Here is a 15,534-nt window from a genome sequence, read left to right on the forward strand (position 1 = left end):
GAATAGTTTGCGGCATTTCTACCTGCAAGAGTCTGAATCGAGAAATCATATATGCCGGAAGGGAGGAAAGGAGGCCCGCGGGAAGATCTGGAAATCTATGGAAGGTTGAGGATGGGGGATTTTGTTCATGGATTGATGGGCAAGGTAGGCGTAGGATTCGAATCCTTATACCGTACACCTTGTATCAAGAGACTGTCATTCTAGACATATACGTAAATCAAATTAAAATCTAAACTATATCTTGAAATATAAACAAGTACTCAGTAGAAATGCATCAGCATGTGGAAATCATCATCATAACCCTGAACCATGTGCCCATTCATGTCGACTTATCCAATCCTCTGCTGCTCTCCGTAGAATCAGATCTGCCTGTGTTCAAATCGTTATCTCTAATCTTTTGTAAATCCGACCTCTCTCTTTCTAAATACTCTGCGCATTCAACTCTACTCTTCGTCTCACTGATCCAAAAGATTGCAACCGTAGGAACAAATATCAATGCTGCCACAAAAGGAAATGCTGCCCATTCACTGCCATTGCGATCAACAATAGCACTTGAAACAATAGGTCCAATCCATGCTGATCCTTTGGAGACAATACCTAAAAGACTGAAGAACAAATATTCTCTACCTTTGGGTACTAATTCTGCCATGAATGCTTGTCCGTATGGGAATTGAGCACCAAGGGTGATTCCATACTGTGCTTGAAAGAGCCAAAACTCCCACTCGTTATGGAAACCAAACTTGGTAGTCCAGAGACCTATCATTCCCCAAAGCGCAATGAGTACACAACCACAATTGCAAAATTGAAGCATGGTCTTAGTACGGATCTTGAGTGTTTCTTGCAGATAATAGGCACCGAAGACTCCGACTGTAGTTGAGCCACCTTGAACCATGATGAGATAGGTATTTTGTGTCGCGGAGAATTGAACAACTTGCGTTTGTGCGATTGAGACGAGGGTGAGTAATGTAGCGACTCCATCTGCCAATAAGAAAAATGCAATCAAGTAGTAGAAAGTTTGTCTCAACTTCCATACCTGCTTTCCGGCGAAATAGGTTTGCTTGAAACCAAAGGTAAGATAATTGTCACCCTTTGGTAGAGGTGGTCCCGGTCGCTTCTTTTCCCAGATGAACCATGGAATGGCAAGAATAATCCACCATCCAGTAGTGACAGCGACAGATACAGAGTATCCCCAGTTGTTTTGTTGTGTCGAATCATTCGCTCCGATTCCTGCTAAGGCTGCTAATGCTAAAGCTCCACAAATTGTAAATCCAACATTATTCCACCCATAACTTATATTCATAACCTTGGATCTGGCCATTGAGCACTTGTCTTCGTATTCTTGTTCTGTCAATGTGCCTTGTGCATAATCTTCTCTCGCTTTGTGAACTTCGGGAAGGTCGTGGGCAAGTTTGGGAAATATCGCGTTGAAGAAAACATAGGAAGACCACCAAGTAACACCTAGGATAGGAAGTTAGCCACTGCATATTCTTGCGATGTAAATGAGAACTTACTGCTGATAATGTACAGAGCCATGGCGATTCTCCATTGATGTGCATATTGTACTCCCAAGAACCCGAATTCAAAGGCGAATGAAAGAAGGGAAAACAATCTAACAACCCATGGATTCCAATTGCCGAAATCTGCCAAACTTCCAATTGACAGGAAAAGTACAGCTTGCGAAACGAAGGTCAATCCTGATGCTATCAACACCACCGATGTATATGCTTTTGTGCCTCCATTCCAGAAGACATGACAAGGGGTATCATCGCCGCAAGGTGCGCTACCCAATGGCAAGACGTTTGGGTTAAAACCGGCTTGGTATATCAAGTTCTGGAAGAGAAGACTCGAGCTGAAGATCAATTGATGTCAGCAATCGCATGATATCGAGGGGTGGTTGTACAAGATAAGATGGATGGATGGATGGACCAGTAAAACTTACTATTGAAAAGAGCCAATTCCGTTATTTCCTGCGTAGTATGCATAATACGACCACAGTTCTTTCTTTGTCGCAGGTGGTCCTGTATCTTTTTGATGTGCATGAAAGACGTGATTTGATGGCGCACTACCTATTTCAGTCCCAACTGTTCCATCTTCAGCGCTTTGATAAGAATCTGGGGCGGCCACAGCAGTGAAGGGTAACTTGTCAACGGTTTCATGCTCCACAGCCGTCATGATGAAGGAATTTGGATGAGACTAAGACAAAGATAAAGAGGCTAATAAAAAGAGAGTGGACATTGAAGAAGAGGAACCGGGAAAAGGTAGAAAGAAGTATGAAACTGATTCCAACAAACCTAGAAACTAGAGTGTGCCCTGCAAATTTGAATGGGATATTGGCCACAACGGTGTATGCGGTTCTTGACAAAATTGGTTACAGCTTACGGAGTACCGAGTTCAAAGCTTTTCAATAATCTCACTGGCGTCCGATTGAAGCAACGGTACGCAAGCCTCCTGGTGTATTCTTACCTACTTCGTATAAGTGTGCGGACTCGAGGCGGAGAACATATGGCAGATGGCAGGGCAAGCCGACGAGGTAACCGGAAATGGGTTGTTGAAGAAGCATTGATTTGCGCACTGGCTGGCTTTGATTGGATTTGCACTGGTTGATGAACATCGGCTGAACTCATGAAGGAGTTCGTTTCTCTTCAAACCTTTTTTTCTTCCCTTGCTTCAATTTCCAGTGCTGGCGCCAATCCTTGTCGAGGACCCATCTTGCTCATTCTCGAGCCACTGTCGAGGGTCGTTTGGAAAGTATGAGGTAAGGAAAATCCCAGGATAACGGAAAGTCTAAATGAAAGTCTGTCCACTGCACCGAGTCCACTCGTTTGATGTTCTTCTCCGTAGGTGTAAGGCTAGATACCGTAATCTAGTCCAGAGGGTGGAGCCAGCCGAACCAGCCGAGCCAGTAATCACATGTTTCTGGACTCTGCAGTACATACCGACTCGTGCTTTCTACCAAAACAGCGGGTAAACCGCCTAATGGATTATTAATAGCCGTCAATCATCCTTGAGGAGAGAAATCTACCAGGAATATATATACAAGTGAGCTCACTCATCCCAGTCTCCCAGAGTCGCATTTTCCCAGGGACGGGGGAAAAGGGACTCGAGGGACTCAAGGGAGGGAGGGGATCACGCCGTCATTATCCCCGTGATTCCTGCAACCGATTCGTTCCTTTTACGCCTGAATTAGTGCCTGAGGGTCTAGGTATCCATTTTTAATCTCTTATACTTCTGGGGGATCGGTCCAATTCATTCTGCCTTCTGCAATTGGAAGGCGGTGTCAGCACCACTGTATTGCACTCCACCTTGCTCAAGTGGCACTCGGTGGTTAAATGCACACCAACTCCGTGCATACCAACTCCGTGCATACCTACTCCGTGCATACCTACTCCATGCATAACTTTGGCCGTGAAATCCCATCTACCTGGCTTACTTCCTCGTCTAATTTCTAAACACACCAAAAATACACCAAATTCACTAAACACACCCCTCAGATTCCTTATTTGCTGTCTTTTCTCATCTATCATCACTTCACTACTTTTCACTAATGCTCACTAACTTTCACTAATTCGACATAAATGTCATTTCGAGTCATTTATGCTCGCCTATCTCCGACCGTATCTTCAAACACGACTCAAATGGATCCAGTCCTTCCCCGACAGCCCCGTATTTCGAGAGAATCCAACCAGTCATGAGCTTCCAGATGACATATTCATTAATAATGCCATCTTCCATAATTTCTCGCCCACGCCCACGCCCACGCCCACACCCTCGGCCGCTCCCAAGATAGAGAAAGTCACATCACGGAAAAATCAATCATGCAAAACACCCACTTCTACTAGCATCAATTCCTTGGGGTTGATGTACAGACTCGAGACTAGAGTCGAGAGTACCACTCACAATTGATCACTACTGCTCACTTATGCCCCTTCATGTCATACACGTCGGAAAGATAAAGGAATCAACCTTGAATGCCATCCATTCTGAAAATACCTACCTGCGTCGCATATCTTGCAGATTACTCAAAGTCCACGTGGTACTGGAGCTGCCGAGTTACCTTATATGTGAACTTATCTCAAAGTTCCCACTCCTCGTTGGGTCATCGCTCGCTCGCCTTACGCCTACATACCAAAAAAGGATATCCTTACTTTTGTAGGCGAGGAGAGGGACTATTATGTACGCAAATGATTGATATAATAAACTTCCAATTTCGATCATGTATGTTCATCTTTGTTATATGAAGAAGATCTCATCATCCATTGCTTCCTTTTGTTCTTTTTGAAAATTTATCCATTATACCCTTTTCATAGTTTTTTTTGTTGCAACATATTTTTGATATAAACTTGTGATACCCAATCCATTTTCGACCTCGTCTACGACTAAACCTACGAACAACGAACATCGACATCGACAGCGATATCGATTTCCACCCTTTCTGCATTCAGAATTCAGCGGATATTGGCAAGATGCCTTCTAGAATATCTTCTCGTGTCATTGGAATTGACGTTGGAGGAACCAATACAGTGGGTGACGTTTGAAGTATATCCCCATTAATATCTACTGATGCTTGATTGTAGGATGCAGTTATTCTACAGAATGATAATGTATTGGCATGGCATAAGACACCAACAACCCCAGATATTCAAGACGGCGTTGAACAAGCAATCGCTGCTGTCATAAAAAATGCTCAAATCTCCAAAGATAGTATAGATTTCATCAAGATTGGGACGACTGTAAGTTAATCTTGTCTTCAGCACTCACTTTATACTTCCTGCTTCCTACTTCCTGCTTCCTACTTCCTACTTCCTGCTTCCCACTTCCTGCTTCCTACTTCCTGCTTCCTACTTCCTGCTTCCCACTTCCCTTCCTTACCTTGAGTATCGTATCGAGAGTCATGGGTATTAACATTCGATTTCCTCTACGTTCCGAAGTACCCCCAGCAAAAAGTCTCATGTTGGTCCTTCTCGGAGTATACTTGTGTTTGACTCTACTCTCTCCCCATCTCTCTCATTTTGTGATTCATAGTCAAGATCTAATCCCATTTCCTTTGTAGCAATTTGTGAATGCAGTCCTCGAACAAAATGCTTCTAAATTAGATAAAGTGGCCGTTATAAGGTTATGCGGTCCTTACTCGAGGGGCTCACCACCTTTTGGTACGTTGCATGTCGACCGCTCTCCGTTAAATAAAATATTAGCTAACACTCAGGATCTCAGTTGGTTTCCCTGAATCATTAAGACAGTTAATGGAAGGTCACTATGGGTATGTTGACGGTGGCCTACAAGGTACGTTTGATAGATATCTTTAAATTTTCGCATAGGTACTGATAAATTCAAGTTGACGGAACCCCAATCTCTGAAGTAAACGTTGAACAACTCAGAGAACAAGCTTCAATTATCAGATCAAAATCAATATCAAGTGTTGTGGTTATTGGAATATACTCTCCATCCAACCCAGCTCAAGAAGAGTTTGCTCGACAAATCCTTGCCGAGGAATTAGGCTCAGAGTATGATATATCATGTTCATATACCATTGGAAGATTAGGATTTCTTGAGCGTGAGAATGCTAGCATATTAAATGCAAGTTTGAGACGATTTGCACGTCATGTCATTGCTGGGTTTGCACATGCGGTACATGACCTTAAAAACGCCAGCTTATATATTACATTGAATGATGGAACTTTAAGTAAAGCATCAATAGCTGCAGAGCATCCAGTGAGATGTTTCTCTTCCGGTCCAACGAATAGTGCAAGGGGCGCTGCACTTCTTGCAAAGAATGAATGCATGGATCTTGAGGGCGATAGCGAAGTTTTAGTGGTGGATGTTGGAGGGTAAGAACTTTCTGCTTTAGCATTTCTCGGTAATGATACTGACACATTATAGCACTACCACTGATATTTGCGCTCTTCTCAAATCCGGTTACCCAAGGCAATCTGCTGCCTTTGTGAAAATTGCAGGGGTTAGGACCAATTTCACAATTCCCGATGTTTATAGCATTGCCTTGGGTGGAGGTTCACTCATACGTACAACATCATCAGGGAAAACGACAGTTGGTCCAGATTCTGTTGGTCCGAAATTGGAAATGGAGAGTATCGCATTTGGTGGAGAAACTTTGACTGTATGATTAACCCTTTTGAGCTCCCAGGAAGATACTTACATGTTTAGGCTACCGATCTTGTATTGTCGAACGAGAGAACCGATATCATTCCGGACGAACTCAGAATTGGTGGACACTCAGAAATTCAACGAGCTTTGGAAGATGCGATTGATCAAGTAAAAACGAAACAAGGACATGCGACAGTCATTCTTGTAGGCGGGGCAGTATTATTGTAGGGAGGGATATTGCCGGAGTAGGAGAAGTAATCAGACCAAAATATCTGGAAGTCGCAAATGCTGTTGGAGCTGCTGTAAGTTGAATTCTGTCCTTCATCCTTGGGAATGGAACTAACTTGAACATGTAGATTGGAAAGATTAGTGGGAGTGTTGATACTGTCGTCACACCCGGGGAAAAGACCATAGAAGAAGAGATTGAGGAGGCAAAACTACTGGCAATTCGAAGATGTGTTGCTGCAGGCGGCGACGAAAAAACTATCGAAGTTGTGGAAATCGATACACTACCTATTAATTACGTTACAAATGGATCTACGCAGTTGGTCGTTCGAGTGGTTGGTGATTTGCGCAATACAGGAGAAAAAGTTCAAGACCTGGAGACTATGCCAATATCGATGTCGACATTCAAACCTAGGAGAGCAGATTCCGGATATAGTGCAAGTGGCTTGGATAGTCCTGTGGATACGAAAGCTTCAACCTACGATATTCTTGAGCATGTCGATCTAGAATCCTATCGTCCACGTATCGAAGGTGATATATGGCATCTTTCGGAAATCGATCTCAAATTCCTTATGGACGGCACGGGAGTATTGGGCGTAGGAAGTTGTGGTGAACCGTATCCAAGTTATATTGCTTGTTTAATTGCATTGGAGAGTGGTGAAGGGCTGAGGATTAGAAGACAAGATACTGTTCCTGATGATGCATTGATTATGTCGGCAGGATTTATGGTATGTTGATTTGATAATCATTTGGTGTGCATTTACTGATCATTGTAGGGTTCACCAACTGTATACCTGGAACGTATACCCGGCTTGAACGAGTAAGTTCCCTTTCGATTTCGCAACTCATCATTTTGCATACTGACAAGTCTTCTAGAATTACCGATACAGTTAAAGCACTCATGTCAGCCACAGGTCATTCCTCATTCGATGCAACCATACCTAACGAAATTGGTGGTATGAATTCTTTTGAAGCTCTTCTCACTGGTCATCGATTCGGAAAACCTACTCTCGACAGTGATTGTGTAGCACGAGCATATCCTATGGTTTGGCAGACAGTCAGATGTTTGAATGGTGTTTCAGTTACTCCAGCTGCTGTTGCCAATGGATGTGGAGGAACCGAAGTTTTCATAAATTCAAAGGATGCCGAAGAAGCAGAACTCCTCATGCGAGATGCATGCACGAAACAAGGTTCATTGTCAGGAATGGTAGTCAATCCAATACGTGGTAAAGAAGCAAGAACACTTCCTTCGAATAGTTATTCATGGGCATGGCAAATCGGTCGCTCAATCGCAATCGCCCGCTCCAAGAAAGTTGATCCGGTCAAAGATCTCATGCGAACACAAAATGGAACTAAATTATTCACTGGTAAAATCGTGAGAGTTACGAGAAAGGTAGCAGAAGGTTTTACTAGAGGTAGTGTCTTGTTGGATCATATCACTTCTTCTACATCAACCACCTCTACTGGCGAAAAAGTTACATCATCACTATATGTCGAATTCGAGAATGAAAACCTCTGCGCTATTTTAAAGACTCCCGGGAAAGAAGATGAGGTTTTGGCAGTCTGTCCGGATTTAATCGTTGTGCTGGATATGGCAAATGGAGCACCACTAGGAATCTCAGATTACAAATACGGACTTAGAGTAAGCGTCATCGCATTGAAAGCACCAGAGATCTGGACCACAGAACAAGGACTGAAAATGGGAGGACCAAGAGCTTTTGGTTTGGATATGGATTATGTTGGTGTGTGTGCGGAAAGTCAATATGAAGCTCCGAAAAGTGTTTGGGAACTCTTTGGGGATGAGGTGGAAAGAAAAGCTTGAGGTTACCTTGAGGGTAATGAGGTTTGTTTTTTTGGAGGAAGGTGGAAGGACGAACTGAAGTAATGGCCTGGGAATTGAGAGATCCGAGACGACGTAATTACAGAGATATCCCTATTTGTTTTTGGTTTTTTCTTTCATTAGTTTTGCATGGATGGAAACTCTTCAATCCATCCACTTCAGATTTTTTGTTATCATGGAATATATATTCCGGGATGAGGAGTTGATTGCCTAGTATTTTCTTGGAAATGTGGTTGCAGGTGGAATATATATACATACCTATATTTGAGAAGGGACAAGAACAAGTAGGAGAGAAGAGTCTAATACAAGACTTCTACCATACTACGCATGCGAATATAAATACAAATCAATCCAAACAAAATAAAAACCAGAAGATGAAAAATTGCTTTGCTCCTTTCCTATTTTACGTTTGATCCTCCAGGTAATGATCGTTTGATGAACAAATGGTCTTGGGGGTTATTATCATTATTACTCGAGGACTCTGAAAAGTTCCTAGGTGGATAGAGGTATATTGGAGTATGAGCGATATTGTAATATATTACAATCTTAACAAGATACCGATGGTAAGATTGCATGGAGGATGATCTATCAGATAGAGAGGTACTTCTCCCAGTATAGAATGATACAATTTCCAGAACAGGATATACTCTCTCTCTCTCTCTCTCTCTCTCTCGATATATATACACCTCACCAATCCTAATCTAACCGATCTTCCCTCTTCCCTTCCTTCCACATACACGTCCACATTTTCAAAACTTTCTTCCTACCCACCCACCTACCTACAATCCTACAATCCTCCTCACCCTCCAACCAAAGTGGACAACAAATGCAATTCTAGGTTTCTTTCTCGGCGGCCAAGAATGTCTAGTGTGGACGCGGAGATTTATGTCATTAACCGAATCTACCTGAGTATTCCCGAGCGGTGAGGGAGGCTCGGCGGATAAGATGTGATGGGATGGGATGGGATGAGATGTGATGTGATGTGATGTGATTTCGGGTTGGGTTGTGTGAATGGATGGAGGTTTGTGTGGATGGAGGGTTGTGTGGATGGATGGAGGTTTGTAGATGATATGGTGGACGTGTGGAAGTGATGGGTTGAAGATTTTTGTGTACCGAGATATATGGTATAGTATCCACATAAGTAGGTGGGTGGGTAAGTGGGTAGGTGGGTAGGTGGGTAGGGTAGAGGGGATGAATGTAGAGGGAGAGAGGAAAGAGGATACGATACGATGGGATACTGTACTATACGATATGCTTTATCGTAGGTACAGACAGTAATGTTTTTGAAGATTATTTTTGAGTTGATTTTTCGGTTGATGGGAAGGAGTAGAAATTATGTAAGGAGGTGGATGGGTGGGTGGGTATGTACAGATAGACAGATAGTTAGATAGTTAGACAGACAGATAGACAGACAGATAGACAGACAGATAGACAGACAGATAGACAGACAGATAGACAGACAGATAGACAGACAGACAAATAGACAGACAGATAGATGAATAGATATATAATAATCAAGAAATACCAAATTCATATTCGAATCTTCAATTTCGTAATATTGTGTGTACATTACACTTACCTAGGTACATAATATACATATTCATCATTACAAATATGCAGTTAAAATTCCACGCATTATCCCACCTCTTCCATCAATCCTCCCTCTCTCGAGTCCCGACCTACTACCATGCGCACCTACTACCCAAGCCCAACCCATGCACCATCCGTCCACAAAATAAAGTACAAGATGGAGAACCAATGCGGGGATGTGGGGATCTGGAGAGTGGACGACAGGGCCACTAATTCCCTATCGAGAAACCCATCCGAGCCGTATCTACTCACTGCCATTGATTACCCATCTTGTGAGAAATCTTAGCGGTCGGCGTGGCATCTTTCCTTCTATTTGATTTCATTCTATCCCATTTGATCTGATTTGATTAGATGGATGTGATCAGATGTGATTACACATCATGCAAACAGCCGATCATTACGCCTTCCAACTTTCCTCCATGTGGGAAACTCCACCTCACTAGAGCACTATGTGCCTAGGTAATGATACCAAGATCTGAAAAGGTGGAAGGAAGAACACTAAGGAAATTTACACTCATCTCATAAGCTACTAAGTTCCCAGCGCGTCCACCTTGAGAAAAATGGGATTCCATGGTTAATGACAAGCTAGTGATTCGTCAAGAAATATGTGGGTGCAAAAGTATGGGGAATGAGAAAATCTGGGGATGTCAGCTGCGTTGTACTTAGTATGTACAGTACATCCCTAGGTATTGCATGGAAAGGTAAGGACAGGAGGGATCGTCCTGTTAGTTGCCAGCCACGGGAGATTGTGAGAACACGGAAATGGAGATCGAAATACGTAAATGAGAGGTGGACGCTTCAGGGGGGGTTCCTAGATGGTGGATGGAGAGTTGGACTTGGCTTAGATGATGGGGATTTTTTATTTTGGTTGTACCTGATTCATTCGAAGGAGTGGTTGTTGTGGTGCGGTGCTATGACCCGGACCCGAGGCTTTGATATGTCATGACGGGGTGATCAAAGAGTTGAGATGAATGGATGGATGGGATGAACGGGTATATAAAGAGGAGCTTTTGAACCCTTGAAAGCACTTTTGTTTTTCCAGATCCAAATTCTAAGTTTGAAGGTGTGAATTGTGAAGAGAAGATTGTTTATATATCCTCTCCTTCGATACTTTAATTCTCTCATCCTCTCCCCTCTCTTTGGAAGAACAACAGAACAGAAACTCCTTTCTTCTCATTCTCACTCTCGTACCACACATCTACACCCACACATCACACACATCTACGCATCCAACCGCAAAAATGAGGAATCCCCTCCTATCCACCTTCCTCCTAGGCTCATCACTCCTAGGAGCCGCAACATGTCTCAACACCACCATATCCAATTCCCATGTAAACATGTTTTCCACAGACGGTGATCTCATCGATTCCACCTCCGGCAAGATCGATTATTTCGAAGGCCAATTTCTGTGGTACGGCTTAAATTTCGGCTGTGGAGAATCATTCTGCGGAATTGAGAGTTGGAGTTCGCTGGATTTAGTCACGGTATGTTTATTTTCTGCATCTGCTATGTTTTGAGCTTCACAGCTTGCTTGAGAACCAACCCTGCACTTTAAAAACCATGGGATAATTCGTATTGGAGTGCTAATCCGACATCTCACAGTGGTCCTCCAACGGTCTACTTTTCGACCCCAAGGAAAACGCTACTGCCACCATCTGCGAAGCATCCGGCGATTGCGGAAGACCGCACATGCTCTATGATTCCGCCCGCGCCGTCTACATCCTCTGGGTCAACGCCGGTACTCCCGGCTACGTAATCTTCACATCCTCATCTCCCACTTCCGGATTCGTGCCTGAATCCTCCCGTGCTCTCGTGGGATACCAACCTGATCCCGCGACCCATCAAGCGGGTGATTTCTCAATTGCCATGATTAACGGAACGGGTTATATTGCCTACTCTCTCATTGATTTCACCACTCTCGGGGCATCCATTTGGCCTCCATTCAAACAATCCATCTACACCCAGCAACTGACCAGCGATTTCATGAACACGACTGGAAATGCAACAGAGGTTCTCCCCGTAGGAGATCTCGTGGATCTCCAAGCCGAATCTCCAGATATTTTCTATCGCGATGGATATTACTACATCTCCGCGTCCAACACGTGTGGTTTCTGCCAAGGAACCCTCATGATCATGTACCGCGCCACCGATATCTCCGGACCATGGACTCGTCAAATCATCAGCAGCGATACATGCGGTGGACAAACCACCGGTGTTCTAACCATTCCCTCTTCTACCGGCGGCGACGCAACCTACGTGCACCAAGCCGATATCCAAGCCAGCGCTCCCCTTGCCGGCCCCCGAAACGCACAACACGGTCATCAATTCCAGGTTCTCAGTTTCAACTCGGACGGTTCAATTCAAGATTTGGATTGTTCCGCTTCCGTCAGCACCACCATCACTCTCCCATCCACCAACAGCAGTGTCATCATCGACGGACTAGCCAAGAGCGCCTCCCTCGGTTCCGGAAACGAACATCAAGACTACTACCTCAACTGTTCGCTCCCCCAATACGCCCTCTACCAAACCTTCTCCACCTCGCAAACCGGAAACCTCACAGCCGTCGGCGTAAACCTTGCTGGCGACGCCCCAACCGACAACGTCACCCTCACCGTTTTCCGCTTCTCCAACACCACCGCTCTCCTCGCCCCCTTCTACCAATGGGAAACCCTCTCTACCATCAACGTCACACCCGAAGAATTAAGCGCCGCCGTCCTCGCCATCTCCATCCCCGTCGGACAAGAAGTTTCCGCGGGCGATAATATCGGCATCGCTATCACCAGTTTGGGAATCACACCAGTATGCGTAGCGATGCGCGGAACAAATAGTGAATATGCGACTGCATGGGCAGGAGCTGCAAATGGTGGATTTGTCCCCGCACAAAGTGTGGGAGAGAAGGTTGCGAATGCAACTGAGACTGGATCGGGATCGGGTGGAGTTTTGTATGCTCAGGGTGTTAACCAGGTTAGTTTGAGAGGAAAGAACGGGAATGAGATTCCGATTTTGGAGCTTAGTGGGAGAGAACTTAAATGGTATGCGATTGTTGAATAGATGAACGGGGAAAGTATAGTTTTATGTATAATGAGATATTGGTAATGAAATTTATAAATAGAAAGTAAATTAGGTCTTGAATTTTGCTGCTTTGGTGAAGTGATTGTTTTCTACTCAAAGATCTTTATTTTCTAAATATTGGTAGGACGAGTAAATCAGTCTAAGAGATGAAAGAGGAAAACTTTAAAGGCATTCACGAATACTTGATAGTACCACGATACGTTACTTGAGTTTTGGGGCTGGGTTTATTGAGCGTGGAGCGAATACATATGACCGAAAACATAGAATATATCCCAGTCACCGTAGAAGAGAAAAGAAATACAGACACTTCACCAAGAGATATGTGCAATCACGATCATGAAGGTACACAGGCATGATCAGACCCAGAGATACAAAAAAAACCATAATCTCCTACGATACATCATATGTTCTTTGCTAAGCAACTTTCATACACGGGAAACATCTCTCTCTTCTCCAAAACATCTGCCAAAGTAAACATTTGTTGAATACCTGTCTTATCTCCCAAAACTCGACATCTACCAATAATCCAATCCCGCTGAAGACTTGAAAATGTCATCCGACCTGAATTAAGTAGAGGCCAGAGAAGAAAATAAGTACCAGCGATACGAGGAACGACACTAGTAGATAGCGGACTTGTGATGAAGTTTTGTTCAGGTGAGCTACTAATTCCTGATGGAGTACGTACTTTGGGAACATCACCATGGTATTGAGGTAGTGATGCACAAATGTCATCAATGATTTGTTGTAATGTTGCAAACCAAAGATAATAATCCATACTGACAATAGGATATATGAATTGTCCCTCTCTAAATTGTCTACCAATTTCTTCATGAATGAATATTCGACAAGTACGAAGATAATTCCAAATTTGAGTCACCCAGAGGTCTGAGTATACATGATAATATGTACCGAAAATCGTGTCTGATGTAGACACGATTGGGATCGAATCGTAATGCCATTGAGGTGATCTGGACATCTTACTCGCGAGAGACGAAAACTCGATGTCCAAGTCTATCGCTGCTCTGATTATGAAAGAACGTTCATGAAGTATACCATCCTTTACATCAGCACGAAACGTGGTCAATTCCACAATCAGACCGTTCAACTTCCAGGCTGGATCATTTACATCTAAAAAACTTGCAGCGTGTTCCTGTAACTCAATCAAATCCCTAGGAACCCGAAATGAATGCCAGATACAACTTTGTAGGAGGATGGAATTCATTTGAAGGAACAATTGAAGCCCATGCCGAGTCTCCATTTGACGAAACCCACGTAACTTTATCATGGATGTTGCACCAGATATATGCCTATCACAATCCATCAAGGTATCTAAATTTTGACAGGTGAGTACTCCAAATGTATTGAACAGAACCACGGACATGATAGTGTAATCCTTGGTGGCCTCTTCGATGGATGACAATGCTGTATTGACAAGGCGGAGTGCGTGACCAAAGGATTGAGTTGCTTTTTTGAGAAGAAACGGATATTTGAAAGCATAAGCATATGCAGCCAAAGAAACTGCAGTGATGGTTGTGTAGAGTGTGTGGTTAATATTAGGATCGTTGCGATGAAAGTATAAATACTCGTAATATCCTTTGACAGGACCAGAGTCCCGAAATATGTGAGTAGAAAAAAAGAAATCGATTGCACGATCATTGATAGTGTCTGACATCTCTTTTGGAAGGACAATAGATGGTGTTTGAGACTTGAATGCAAGGGGAACTGATCAAGGATTGTCAATGATGGCTTTTGAAGACATAGGCAGCATTTTTGCCAAAGAATAGAAAGCTGCATACCTGATATCATACAGGAAGCTCTTTCTTTAGATTTCTGAGGTTTATCATGTGCAGGATTTTCAAAATCTCTCACATCTGCATACTGGAACATTCTTTCCAAAGAATCTCCATATTGTGGACACTTCCAGCCAGCCTTTAAACATTGATTACAAGCTGGCATCACTTCGTCACACTAAACTTGTGGTCAGGGATGTATTCAAACTCTCAGGAACCGACCGGGCAACTTACCTTGATCTTCCGTTTCCTGCAAGTCTGACATCCTTTTGATAATTTGCCGTGACGACGTACCATTATGAAGCAAAACGATGTTGCCGCTGTTCAGGTAGCAACAGGGAATAGAAATTCACAAATTTAATGATCCAAAAGATTGAAAGTCATCCAACCCCAATCTCATTCATTCGGTCGCAATACTCTCCAAAGAAAATGGATTGGAAATCAAGTATAGAAATCATTATGGCTGACAAAATTGATTGATATATGAAGATAACGCAGGAAGATGGGAAATGTAAGATGGAGGGGCTCGAAGCCATGCACAGGGTTCAGCGCACGTCTCTTTCTCAAGTGAAGCTAAACCATTCTCAGAAGGTATTGCGGTACAACCAATCATTGAGACAAATTCAATTATGTTTCAACTGCGACAGCATCCTTCATCATTATTTTCATCACCACCAACATACAACAGGTTCCTCGCCCAACTCCCTTCGGTCAATCGATACACTGATTAACAATCAAATCCTCGTCTTTACTAATTATCCTTCAAGCTGAACGGCACAACAATCACTCCATTCTTCCATCATGGAGGACTACATATATCTCAGTATGCGACAATGTAGTGCCTCCAGTAGATTCTCGAAATCACTCTTCCCATTCCTATCTTGAGACCAGATCTTTCTTCCTTTCTTTCATTCAGCA

At 43.4% G+C, this 15,534-nt stretch overlaps 4 protein-coding genes across 4 annotated transcripts; 1 reads left to right on the plus strand and 3 right to left on the minus strand.

Annotated features, from left to right (window-relative positions):
• Positions 1 to 319: 319 nt before the first annotated feature.
• Positions 320 to 2,172, minus strand: Bfra_004973 (putative autophagy protein; the record flags this gene model as incomplete). The annotated part of the gene is made up of 3 exons (XM_037335363.1): positions 320 to 1,458; positions 1,512 to 1,849; positions 1,940 to 2,172. 3 exons carry the CDS (start codon positions 2,170 to 2,172, stop codon positions 320 to 322), a joined length of 1,710 nt encoding a protein of 569 aa, XP_037192458.1.
• Positions 2,173 to 2,410: 238 nt separating this feature from the next.
• Bfra_004974 (uncharacterized protein) lies at positions 2,411 to 2,708 on the minus strand (the record flags this gene model as incomplete). Its single annotated transcript, XM_037335364.1, has 2 exons — positions 2,411 to 2,614; positions 2,649 to 2,708. 2 exons carry the CDS (start codon positions 2,706 to 2,708, stop codon positions 2,411 to 2,413), a joined length of 264 nt encoding a protein of 87 aa, XP_037192459.1.
• An 8,287-nt stretch (positions 2,709 to 10,995) lies between these two features.
• Positions 10,996 to 12,805, plus strand: Bfra_004976 (putative glycosyl family 43 protein; the record flags this gene model as incomplete). The annotated part of the gene is made up of 2 exons (XM_037335365.1): positions 10,996 to 11,238; positions 11,357 to 12,805. 2 exons carry the CDS (start codon positions 10,996 to 10,998, stop codon positions 12,803 to 12,805), a joined length of 1,692 nt encoding a protein of 563 aa, XP_037192460.1.
• A 421-nt stretch (positions 12,806 to 13,226) lies between these two features.
• On the minus strand, positions 13,227 to 14,913 carry Bfra_004977 (putative transcription factor cys6 protein; the record flags this gene model as incomplete). Its single annotated transcript, XM_037335366.1, has 3 exons — positions 13,227 to 14,548; positions 14,623 to 14,794; positions 14,851 to 14,913. The coding sequence occupies 3 exons, from the start codon at positions 14,911 to 14,913 to the stop codon at positions 13,227 to 13,229; spliced, it is 1,557 nt and encodes a 518-aa protein (XP_037192461.1).
• Positions 14,914 to 15,534: the final 621 nt, after the last annotated feature.

The sequence above is a fragment of the Botrytis fragariae genome (genome assembly GCF_013461495.1).
Source record: "Botrytis fragariae strain BVB16 chromosome Unknown tig00000054, whole genome shotgun sequence".
Taxonomy (NCBI): domain Eukaryota; kingdom Fungi; phylum Ascomycota; class Leotiomycetes; order Helotiales; family Sclerotiniaceae; genus Botrytis; species Botrytis fragariae.